Source organism: Lingula anatina, chromosome 2 (assembly GCF_051362555.1).
Source record: "Lingula anatina isolate TDL-2025a chromosome 2, LinAna3.0, whole genome shotgun sequence".
Taxonomy (NCBI): Eukaryota; Metazoa; Brachiopoda; class Lingulata; order Lingulida; family Lingulidae; genus Lingula; species Lingula anatina.
In genome coordinates this window covers 28,689,297-28,701,252 of record NC_141768.1, presented here as the reverse complement: position 1 = coordinate 28,701,252, position 11,956 = coordinate 28,689,297, and the positions used below count along the sequence as shown (strand labels likewise).

Below are 11,956 nucleotides of genomic sequence, written 5' to 3'. Positions count from 1 at the left end.
TTGGTAAATTCGTCACTTTATTGCAGATTTGTGGGTTTATAAGTTCTGTAATATTTGGGTTTTTGGCGCATCTATCGGAAGTGTGTCCCCTGAGGAAGACACCAATCCTTCGGTATTTCTCCTCTAACACAATGGGTGCACCTAATCCTTCGATGGTCTAATGCATTCCGTTGTATAACGGTCAAGTGATCGGTTACCGTACGGTCTGCTAGGGTAGACCTACTTCTTTTGTTTTGTTAATGGTGAAGACAAGAAGAACGTTTGGTATTTCAAAACGTGCACCTGACTTCACAGCCTTACAGGTCTATACCGGTGGGAAGATGAATTATCGGCTGCACCCTTCTACGTCCCCGCACCGCTTTCACCCCTCCACCAAAGCCCGTTCGCCCTTGCAATTTATTTTTTCCCTTTCTATTATGGGCAGACAATTTGTTTGTCGTCACAATGCACCTTCCTGGAATATTTATCCTCAAAGACATTTTTTGTAAAGAAAACAGTGTTACCGTCACTTAACTTGTGTAAATTATTCATTGGCCTGAAATACCATTCGAGTTCGAAAACCAGTCTGATTGGATTTTTCTTGAAGGTAAGCAGTCCGTTTTACACCTTTTCTGTCTTGTTATTATACTTAAGCAATGTGGTTCCTATTTTCCCTTACATGTAGGCCTATGTCTTGTTGTTCTGTATGAAAGAGCCAGCTTCCGCGCGGGTATCCTATGAAGCCGCTTTGGTCTCGCCACAAAATATCGTTCCTCTCAAACGCTGAATTTTAAATTTATTCTATTAGTCACTAATTAGTCTAGGAATGGAAACAGAATCGCCTCAATACCTTTAAGTGGTGGTTTAGTCTGTATGCCATTCTTAATATATAACGTCGACGCGGTCACTACCATTTGTTGCCAAGAAATCATAGTTGCTCGCAATCAGAGATAAGTCGTCACAGTACTGTATTAGTGTTGCAGCGTAGAGCTCGCAAACATTTTGGGTTCAAACAACCTCTTTGTCAGTGTGATACAAAGTTATTACACAGAAGAAATAAAAACACTTAAACAAGTTTTTTGTGTATACGTAGGGCTTCCAAAAGAAAACATGAAGATGACATCTGACTAAATATGGTTCTTTTTTAATCGAATTTAGGAAAATGCCGGAATATCTTGGTAGCGAATGCATTCCGGTTGTCTCAGATGTAATTTTATGCTCGGATGCTACTTATCTAATAAGCGTGTCAGAACGTAAGGCGTAACTATGGGACCACAGATAGTCACGAAGTTGACATAAACTTATCAGGGATTGACTTAAGTAATGTTTGTATATTATATGAAGTTGAATGTTTGGTTTGGAAAGCAGTGAGGCAGAGGACCAGTGTAAGGTAAGATGGGGAGCACATTTATAAGTATAGAACTGGTGATAGCGTAAAACAACGTGGATTCATTTTATAATACTAAAACTGTCTTCTTTATTTAAAAAAAAGAATTTGAACGGTCATGTTATAATTCATGCATATTTTCTATTAAGTACATATAGTTAGGACATCTGCAGAAAAATTCCTTACGCAATGCATTGTTCCAAGTAAAAAAAAAAGAAAGTTGCTTCTGTCTTATATGCGTATTATGTAATTGAAGTAAGAAATGTAAAATAAAATATAAACAAGCCATTCTTAGGAAATATTCATAAGTCGGTCATTGTTGCTGTAAAGCATTTTGAACGTAGAATTATTATTTGAACCAAATTCAAAATTGTTGTAGAAAAAATATATTACAGCTGGTGTAAAACAAAAAGAACAGCATTATGCCATTTGCAGGGCGGTCGAGCTCCCGGATTAAGTAAGACATTTTTATTTCAAATAATTGCTACTAAAATATTTGCAGTGTATTATCATTATTATTATTATTTCATTTTGTTTCTAGAGACTACTGTTCCTCCAGCAAGATGAGTATGATAATGCCCTACGTCATCCCCATGCTATTGGGGAGGACGTTTGACATAAGAACGGACAAACCAGGAATAGACATCTTCCCACATACGGCTCTGCAGGCTGGCGGACCTAATGGGATGAAGGTGCGAAAAATGCCACAACTATTGGACATTTCTGTAAAATAAAGATTATAATTAAGTAACTTTTTTTTGTTTTCTTGACTGAGTAAATTGCACTGATAGGCTTGCACATCATTTTTCATCAACTCTTTTGAAATATGTAGTTACTCCTCATTTTTACGAATATGTAATGTAGGTCTTTATTTATCTTCTGTCCTAATTAATTTTCGTAAGTGTAAAGGTATGTTAACTGACTGGCATTTATTAATACATGCATGTCCTTTGTGTTTCAGATTATTAACCGAAGAATAACAGATGCACGTTACAAACTGGTTGATTCTTCCAAGGAGGCTCGAGATTTCTTGCAAGTTGAAGGGGAACTATCTGTTAAACTGAAAACCGGACTGATCAACGTCGACGGAATGGGAAGCTACCTACGAGACACTACTTCGAGAACCAAATATGTTGAGATTTTGGCTAAAGTTCATTATGAAACGGTAAGTAACAGTTCCAATTATAATTTGGCAATAGTGATTTTATTCGATTAAAAATAAAGTGGACTGATAGTGTTATGACGATGAAAATAGATAAATGAAGATGGTTAGTACTGTACGTATAAAAATGCGACGTTCGGGCGCGTTTGTGTTTGATTTCTTGCTTGCCTGCGTGCGTGAGTTATATAGTGGGCATACATACACAGTATGGTCACCTAATTGTTACGTACATCCCTCTTTTATTAGGAAACCCACACCCTTTTGAGCACGACACCAAATTCAGACTGGAAGATGAACCATCAGGACGTTCTTGGCACCCATTATGCACGTAGTGTCACTTATGGTGGAGACCTGATTGCTTCTCTGCGGTTCACAGCAGAAAACAGTGCAGACAGGTAAAGTAGCACTTGTATTCCTTACGGAAAGATATCTTCAAATTCTAATTGATTTTATTTTAAAATAATATTGTATTTTTGCACACATATATGCAACTGTTTACGCCTTCAAAAGCCAATTTTAAAAGTATCGAAAAATATAGTTGAAATATACGTTTTGTTTAGTGAACCTAGCCGCTGAAGTGCGATTTTCCTGTATTCAAACTACTAACAATAAGTACATATTCAATTTTTTCCCAAAATGGCCATCATATTTCAGGGAGCACATCAAAGCCGCGCTTAGTGCAGGTCTACGGGCTGGCGGAGCGTTAGACGTGAACGTGAAGGGCAAATTTGAGAAACTAGAAAACGATCTGAAGGGTATACAGTTATTTTCACCCCACCCTTGGGGACGTTCGGAATTCAGTTGACTGATAATGCTATATGCTATGTGTTAAAAGAACTTAACTGTAGTTTTGCACGTAATCTACGTATAATGAATTGGCTTATCGAAAACTTAAAATAATGATCATAGATACAATGGAAGCTTGGCATCTTTATGACCATTTTAATTTTACTTAGTATTTTGAATAATTTCCGTGACATTTCTCTCTAAAAGTAAATGGACAGTTTTTGCATAGGTGCCTTAAAAATTTCAATTCCAAGACCATACGCGTTTCCTTTCTGTTTGCCATTTGTAATTAAACCTAATGATATATGCCACCGTAGGTAGATCGAGTTTGGAAATCCAATACTTTGCCAACGTCCAAGTTCCTGGAGTAGCCACGGATATTAACGGGCTTATGAGCCTGATCAATGATTTTGAAAAACACGTGAAATTAGTGGATAATGGCCGAGGCGTGCCCATTCGTATGGAACTGGTTCCTTTGAGTTCATTGGATTCCAATTACAAGAACGTTTTCAGACAAGCGTGAGTGCTTCGAATATTTCGTAAAACACAGATCTTCCTTATCTTTTGTTTATAGGATAATCCAAAATTAAGACTTAGCATTCATTAAACTATACACTACTCATTTTCAGAATCCAAGACCAAGGATATTTAAAGCTTTTACGTATATTGTGTTGAAAATTCATGAAGTCAGTCAATCCAAATCTAATAGAAAATACTACAGTATTTTATTTATAACCAAGCTATGAAAAATGTTTGCTTTGTAAACATGTAGTTTATGTTCCTGTCTTTTTTCCTGTAGATCATTTGAAAGCTACATTGATGAACTGGAGAGCAAGTTTGATGATGTTCGAACCACTACTTCTTCCTTTAATGAGTGGGCAACAAAACTGCCATCTCTGAACAGTGCGCAAACACAACTGGTAAGCCTAGCGGCGCATTTAGTATTGAATTAAGAACGTTACTATACACAATTTGGGGAGTGCATATATGACAAAACATATACATATACAAGGTACATACACCAAATCTGCATTCTATGGACACACCATTCCTGAAGTAATTAACTAGTGGCAATTAACGTAGGGAACCTTTGAATTTTCATTCGATTTTAATGTTTATTTCAGATCCACGACTTCAGCAAGGCTTTGCGCGATGTCCGCCATACTTTCTATAACGTCATTGACCAACTGGACGTGAGTCAAGATGGCAGCTACCAGCAGTTCACCCCAGCTTTTAACGCCTACGCTGCTAATGGACTGGATATCCCAGGAAAATACAACAGAGAGTTCCAAAAGCTGAAACAGCAAATTGTAAGCGTTTTATTAATTCTTTTAGTTTTAATCATCTTACTTAAATGGGTTTAACCTATTTATGCAAACTCATAATTCTGATTATTTTGAAACATTTGGAAAAACGCGTATTAAGGTTGTCATGACTTTATTGAAGCAGTTGCTCAATAAGATAATCGTTATTTCCCTTCAGGAGCAAGCGCTGGCCAAGCCACAAATAGGAGGTAAGTAACTTTTTCAACAAAAACAAAGCTACGGGGATTATTTATTACAACTGACCAGCTTATTCGTAACTGATATTGTAGTTTTCTCTGTCAATTACGCACTGGCAAATTTATGCTGTACTATCTTTTTCTGTATTTTGCATATATAGGCCTACCTAGTTTCGCTGATTCAAAGCATTGCTTTTCTAACAGGCACCATCCGCACTGTCATCCCCGGGCGGCCCCAGGAACCGAACCCGGACCGATCCGGTGGAGCTATCCAAGTCGCCTACCAAGGAGACTGGGCTGCTCTCTGTTACACGGGGAAATCCCATGCTTCCCTTGCTTGTGCAGAGCTGGGTTATGGAAAACTCTATCTAATTGCCCAAAGTGCCCCTTGGTACGGTTTCCAGAACTGGGTGAGAGCCAATTGCAAGGGGCAGGAAACTATTCTTAGCGAGTGCACCCTACAGAAGATAAACGGCTGTACCTCGGCTCTCTTCGTTAAATGCAGTGAGTAGGAAAGATGGAATTAACAGTAAAGATATTAGAATTGGTAGTACAGGAGTTGAGTTTTAGTTGTAGTGTTTCTGAATGTGTAGCCTTTTCACGCAGTTGAGTTATCATGGCAAGAAAATATAGTAAGAATCTAAGTTTCTTTTTAATTTTGATGTTAAATATTGTGTCGCTGGATTTGGGAAACATCAACATCTTTTCAGATTATTTGTCAATTTGCTATCATTTTCTTTTAACCTCTGAATAGTTGAGATATTGTATTTTCATTACAGTGGATGGCGCTAATTTTGGAAGATAATGGCTGTAAGACCTTTGCCATTGTGCAGTTGTGGACTTCAAGGATGGATTTATAAGAATTAAACTTTATCAAGATACTGTTTTTTTAGCGTATAACTTCAACAGTTGCTATATGGGTGGCGACAAGAACATTTGCAACAAAAATTTTAGTAACTGGAATTACCACTGTATTAACCACGGACGCTTTTATACATTATGTCTACAGATTAAACAATGGCATACTCTATTATTTGAGTGGTTTTATGAAGAATGTGTAATCACCATTTGTACACTTAATTTTTTTTACAGCTCCGTCAAAATTAGTGAAATAATAAAAGGAAATGCATTCAACGGAGTTGTTTTTTCTTGTATAGTTTTAAATATGTATTAGATGATAATAAAATATAGAAGGATGCAATAATAGTAATGAATACATCAGCATTTAATAGAAATTGCTTGAAAACTTCATACAAAAGGCGTTTGAAATCCCAAAAGAATGCAGTAAGTTGCAAAGTAAGTGAAATATAAGAACTCCAAATATAAGAGCACTCGATGTTAGAGTGTCGGCTGGTTTTGCTCATTCTTAACGCCGTGTCTTCTCACCGTGTAGCAAACTTTGCTGTGAAATTCTCGAACGTCATGAAAAGGCCTCGGTCAGCTGCAAATGAGAGCATTTAAAATATTAAATGAAAAATTACAACCCTTGGATTATACATTCATTATAAATGAATTTAATCAGTAAGACTGAGATTAAAGCAGAAATATTTATCAGAGTTACACTGTTCGTTTGCCGGAGCAGTGGTGAGGGACACTTCTAGCGTGACCTCACTTTATACATGTATACATATGATGTTCATGTGAAGTGGATTACCACTGTAAACGGACATAGAATAAGTGGACTAGTTTAGGATTCACTGATGATTTCCATGTAGTTTTCCTTTTTCAGATTATATGTTGTTCTAAGAATTTTACAAGATATTCATAAATATTTTTCGTCGTTATGCATGTAGCATGTTGATACACAGGGCTCCTTGCTTGTATGAAATATAATTTTTCTTCTTCTGGGATTTCTACACTTTGTAAGACGGATATAGCTGGATAAAAACTACCGTGCGTCTAATGACTGTAAAGTTTCAACAAGTCCAAACGTTTTGCTTTCGTTTATTGTTTGCAAGTTCTTTGAAACCGATTTTCAAATTTTTGCAGTTTTTGAAGCAAAGGCATCAAGGTAAATCTCTGTCTTCTCTTTAGCAATTTATCTTTGAACGAAGGTGAACATACTGTATCTATTTCTATGAACACTTCTTTAAAACGTGGCTTGTTCTATCATCTGTCATTATACTTTCATTAAAATGCTATCTTATATGGTCACAAGCACTGAACATTAGTTGTCAGGATTTCAAGATATGGTTTACTTACTTTTGAGATATGGTTGATTTAATGTGCAATAAAACCAGTGGTCGATTAACGACTGGCAAAAGACACTTGACAATATCCTAACTGCTTCTAGTTTTACAAATATAGCCAAGGCAGACACTGAAAATATTTAATTATTTTGAATTAGTTGCATGTCTTGGAAGTATGTGAATTTTGACGATAAATTTCTTTTTTAATTTTAAACGCACTTATCAGTCATGATGGGTGAACGCGGTATCTAAACATCGTTCATACATTAAGGATTGACATATGAAAAATAAACAAACTACCTAAAATTTTTTAATAAAAATATGAGTTAATGAGATGAAGTGCAATCCTTCGGAATGATTGATCTGTTTATATCCTACATAAAATGAAATGGTTCTTCCAACATGCAATGTCTGGTATCTCACCTATATTTACACATGCGTTCATCCTTTCATAAATGAAGGCCATAGGCAGATAAGCAAAATAAGACACCATTAAGTCGTCGTGTGTTATGAAGAGGTCGCCATGCAGGGGGGTGACTCTGCAGCTGGGCAACTAAAACGGTCCCTGCGCCCCTCGACTAAGTTTGAAGAGGGGGGACTTACGGTAAACACTAAAGAGCATGACGTAAGCAACCTGTTTGAGCAGTCAACTTAAAGAAGAGAAAACGCACGCACCTTACAGTAACGCGCCATTCAGAAGTGCAGCCTGATACTTAGGTAAGGCATTACATTTTTTTAAAGAGTTAAATTAAGCGAGAAATAAACGAACGGTACTTTTGGTCCCAAAGGTACTGACTCATTATATAATATTGTTTATCATTTTCAGCCATGAAGGTCTTGATAATTGTGTGTCTTGCTGCCTTGTGTAGCGCAAAATTTGTGGCAAAAAGATCACAGACGGCGGTAAGAATATATATATTCAATAAAATAACGGATTGACACATGTGGTGTGGCAATCACCCGTAGAATCTGAACGTGACCGTATCCATGCATATAATTTTCCAAGCTAAATATAAATTAAGGAATAACTTGCACAACGATTTTATTTACAAATATGAAATGTTTAATATACACAAACATTATTTTCATAGTTGTTTTCCCGTTCAAGTGAATAGGTTTCTATTGTCTAAAGTCATTTTTTTACTGTTTGACCATACATTTTCAGCATTTTGATGTGCACGTGACGGAGAAGTCGGCAAAGTTTGTGCAAGAGATTGAGGCTGATTTGGAGAAAAACCAGGTGGTGTACAAAACTCCCCAGCACAATGATGTACAAGAAACCCTGACTCTTCAAGACTTCAACAAGGTAACATGCCGACATTAACATCTACGACCTATAAAATTATTCCGGCTAACAATTAAAGCGGGTCCTACCAAAATGTGCAGAAAAAGTATCGAAACTTATGGATGACATGATCTAAAGCTAAATTTATCCTTGTGGCGAGAGGTTAAAGGGATAATAACTCTTCGTATGAGACCTATATTTCACAATAAAAACCTTGTGAATAACTCATAGAAATATAATATGTTCTGTTTTACCACAAAACCAGCAGTTATAGCTTTTATTCTGATATTTGAACTTGTCTTTAGACCACGTGACCTCCATTGATGTCTATACTCTGTTAAAATCTCTTAAGAGATTTTAACAAAAAACCAAACTTTTTAGAAAAAAACCAGGGACTAACTTTGAATGTAAAAATGGATTTATTAACCATTGGTAAGTATGGGAAAATTGTTGTTTACTCCAGGAAAATTCATTTTTTGGCCGAAACAAAGAGTTATTGTTGCTTTAATAAAAAAGATAAATTATACTAAAACGAGTCCGCATTACGAACTTCTCCTGCCCAAGAGCTAGCTGGCACTTTCGTAATTTAGAGGAAGTAGGAAACATTTTGATGTATATGAAAAAAAAGCTCAACCACACGATCACATGTGTCTGCGAAAAGAAATTATTACAAATTATACTCGAGTATGTAAACCTCAAGTTCAGGCCTACCCAACTACCAGACTCGGCACATAAGGATCCTGAATTAACCGGTATTTCGGACCACACTACCCGTTTTCAAGGTGTGTGTCAGATCGCATTTCGGAGTATCGTACCCCAGAATAAATTTTGTAGGACGACCGCGGGCTCATCTTGTCGGTGTTCTGACTGATACTCCGAAATGCGAACTGACACACACCTGGAAACGGGTAGTGTGGTCCGGTATACCGGTTAATTCAGGATCCTTATGTGCCGAGTCTGGTAGTTGGGTAGGCCTGAAGTTTATAAAGTATATAAACCTAATTCTTAAAATGTATTGCAACATGTATAATCTCTAACTTTTAGCAACAGGAAACTACTTTTACACCAGTACTTAGAACTTAATACATGTATATCGCTTATTATTTCTAGGGTCTGGAAATTTTCTGCTTCCCTAAGAAGGCTGTTTGCCATCTTATTCCCCTGAATCGCACCCAGTTCCCTGACCCTGTGGCGTTAGAAAGCAGCATGGTGAAACTTTGGGTAGGCTTTTTGAAATGTATTTTAAGAATTCAGCGTAAGAAAATCCAAGAAAATACCAATCTAAACAAGTTCCTCAGTGCACAGTTCGTACTACACGTTTTCTGTTTGTGTATGTCCCTTTGCCGTGTTTTAGGCTGAGAGTCGCGGCGCTATGAGTGATAAGGATACGGAAACCATTGCTCAGAAATGGTTCATATCCGAGGGTCCAATTGAGAACATGTCTTTCTTGAGCAAAGAGATGCAAGAAATGGTCCAAGGATTTGGGTTTCCACTCTACCGCTTAGAAAAAGTCCCAGATGATGCTGAATTCATAGAAGGTAAATAGTTAATTGCAAGTGGGAGGGGTTTCACTTTATTATGACTAACTTTTTAGATAACAGTTAAAGCCATTACTTTTCCTTGTCATGGAGCTTAGGTATGCCTTTTGGAATGTTTGACACTCGTACCCTCTACGAAATAGCTCAGCTTGTGGCCGACAAATAATCACTCTCAGTGCCAAAAGGACAGACGTAAACCCTTATGATTTGGTGATGTCTCTATTAATAGAGCGTGATAACTGACAGCGTGTAAGGACACACTGTGACAGGATATGCGTTTATTTATTTGTCCTATATTAAGACTTAAATCTTATCATTGAGAGAGTGTCTACAGCTGGCATACGCGTTATTGTCGTTTTCCACGATCAAATTCAGGAGAAAAATGGTTTTTAAATGAAATCACTGATAAGTAGATATCAGTTAACATCCGTTATTCAGATTGGAATAATAATAATAAACCTTAGATGTACTACGCATTTTTTGGTTTTACGAAATTTGTGGCACAAATAAACAGCTCTTTATATTTATATATACACCTTTTTTTGTTCAACCAATTACTGGTTCTCTACTCACTCATTAACCTAATCAAATTATCCTGAATTTTGTGGAGCAAGCTGCTATTGTGCTGGTTCATTTGAGATTCTATGACCTATGACTCGCCCAGCAACACATGGCATGTGTGTTACTAAAAATGATAACTTGCTATCATTGCAAAACCAAATGTAAGGAATCAAGTTTAAAACCTGTGTGGTTGGCTACCATTTAAGGAAGTCCTTTCTAAAACGTTCATTTCCCTTTGTAACAGCGCAAATGCTTGAAGTCACTGTTAGTGTATTACTTATGCCGTCATGAGTATGATGACGTCAAGTAGAGAATATTGTCTCTGAGAATATGCATTGTTTTAGGTGACATCAAAGTTTGAATGCATTTGTTGCTGTTTAAGTTTTCTTTAAAAACATAAATTGGTTTCAAATTGGGAAACGGGTGAACACAGAGGACGAATGTTTATTCAGTAGTTTGAATTTTATATATATATATATAGAGAGAGAGAGAGAGAGAGAGAGAGAGCTTGCGTTCATGTTTTAAGTACGTCAATGCTTTTCACTTTGCACAGTGGACGAGCCTACACCTCACCGCCAAAGAAGATCTGGCTTCATCCCACAACTGGACAACGCTGTCTGTAACGATACAGCAGAGATTGCTCCTGGGGTGCCCGCCCCAGCCAAGTGGAGATACGCCATGACAGCTAACAATGGATGTGACTGGATCTTTACTTGCGGGTACGTATAAAAAACCCAGGAACTTATGAGCATCTTGGTAGTCCGTCATGATTTTAAAGAATATTTTTAAATTGAGCAATTTTGTACTTAGTGGTGTAATGTTCATACTCAAAATGTTAATTTTATTACCTTTCTGATGTCTAGATTTGCGATATTATACTTTTTGATAGAAAATAATACTGATATGAAGAACATGATTTACTTACTGGATAACTATCATTTTAGCAAAACTGCCACAGGCGAAACTGTCTGCCCAGGAAGGGAGCACATCCGAAACGCCATTTTCTTCACTTGCCTGTGTTGTGGTTCTCACAATCGTCTCAGTGAATGCTTTTACTGCGTGAAGATGCACGAAATGTGAAGAAATCGATTTACAGACATCATCGGATCGTCAATTTGTGGACGACTTCTTGCTTTATTATTAGACTCAGATAGACCCATTTATTTATGATGGTTAAAATAGTCCAATGATTATCTTTTCGTATTTGGGCATTTAAGTGTTATAATTTTTAAAAATCTAGTGTGATTGACATTCTGAATCATTTCCCAAACGAATCACTAGTCTTTTTTATTTACCCAGTACGTTGATGAAAATGAAATATTGACGGAGCTGTTTATATTGATCATCAAACCTGTTTAGTTTTACAGTTTTGTATAATAGACTAATAAAGTTGAAGATGTAAACTGTCTGCCTTCACAAGGCGAAGTCGTCAGTTTTGACTCTGCGAAAATTAAGCGTAAATTAAAGTTATCATTAATATTTGTATGACCATTATTTTGATATGGTAATAAAAGCTAGCAAAAATAATTAATCCAAATGCCGATCAAGAATGTGTTAGATGTGCTCGC

At 36.7% G+C, this 11,956-nt stretch overlaps 2 protein-coding genes and 1 long non-coding RNA gene across 3 annotated transcripts; 2 read left to right on the top strand and 1 right to left on the bottom strand.

Annotated features, from left to right (window-relative positions):
* The first annotated feature begins 1,238 nt into the window (after window positions 1-1,238).
* On the top strand, window positions 1,239-5,949 carry LOC106160612 (cytolytic toxin-beta). The gene is made up of 11 exons (XM_013537263.2): window positions 1,239-1,369; window positions 1,908-2,058; window positions 2,328-2,531; window positions 2,775-2,923; window positions 3,183-3,283; window positions 3,632-3,833; window positions 4,114-4,234; window positions 4,439-4,624; window positions 4,797-4,827; window positions 5,020-5,319; window positions 5,595-5,949. Exons 2-11 carry the CDS (start codon window positions 1,930-1,932, stop codon window positions 5,618-5,620), a joined length of 1,449 nt encoding a protein of 482 aa, XP_013392717.2. The 5' UTR covers window positions 1,239-1,369; window positions 1,908-1,929; the 3' UTR covers window positions 5,621-5,949.
* Window positions 5,950-6,019: 70 nt separating this feature from the next.
* LOC147763525 (uncharacterized) lies at window positions 6,020-7,136 on the bottom strand. The gene is made up of 2 exons (XR_015332698.1): window positions 7,018-7,136; window positions 6,020-6,256 (listed from the first exon to the last, which is right to left on the bottom strand). It is a non-coding gene; the product is annotated as an uncharacterized LOC147763525 (long non-coding RNA).
* A 385-nt stretch (window positions 7,137-7,521) lies between these two features.
* On the top strand, window positions 7,522-11,794 carry LOC106160613 (uncharacterized). The gene is made up of 7 exons (XM_013537264.2): window positions 7,522-7,721; window positions 7,831-7,907; window positions 8,170-8,310; window positions 9,400-9,510; window positions 9,644-9,827; window positions 10,942-11,107; window positions 11,333-11,794. Exons 2-7 carry the CDS (start codon window positions 7,833-7,835, stop codon window positions 11,466-11,468), a joined length of 813 nt encoding a protein of 270 aa, XP_013392718.2. The 5' UTR covers window positions 7,522-7,721; window positions 7,831-7,832; the 3' UTR covers window positions 11,469-11,794.
* Window positions 11,795-11,956: the final 162 nt, after the last annotated feature.

What these genes read in the sequence shown, in the direction of transcription:
- LOC106160613 (XM_013537264.2), top strand. Translation starts at nt 7,833, where the DNA reads ATGAAGGTCTTGATAATTGTGTGTCTTGCTGCCTTGTGTAGCGCAAAA. An exon ending in CAAAAAGATCACAGACGGCG is followed by an intron (nt 7,908 to 8,169) that starts GTAAGAATATAT and finishes ATACATTTTCAG; the next exon opens with CATTTTGATGTGCACGTGAC. An exon ending in CTCTTCAAGACTTCAACAAG is followed by an intron (nt 8,311 to 9,399) that starts GTAACATGCCGA and finishes TATTATTTCTAG; the next exon opens with GGTCTGGAAATTTTCTGCTT.
- LOC106160612 (XM_013537263.2), top strand. Translation starts at nt 1,930, where the DNA reads ATGAGTATGATAATGCCCTACGTCATCCCCATGCTATTGGGGAGGACG. An exon ending in CTAAAGTTCATTATGAAACG is followed by an intron (nt 2,532 to 2,774) that starts GTAAGTAACAGT and finishes CTCTTTTATTAG; the next exon opens with GAAACCCACACCCTTTTGAG. An exon ending in GGCCAAGCCACAAATAGGAG is followed by an intron (nt 4,828 to 5,019) that starts GTAAGTAACTTT and finishes CTTTTCTAACAG; the next exon opens with GCACCATCCGCACTGTCATC.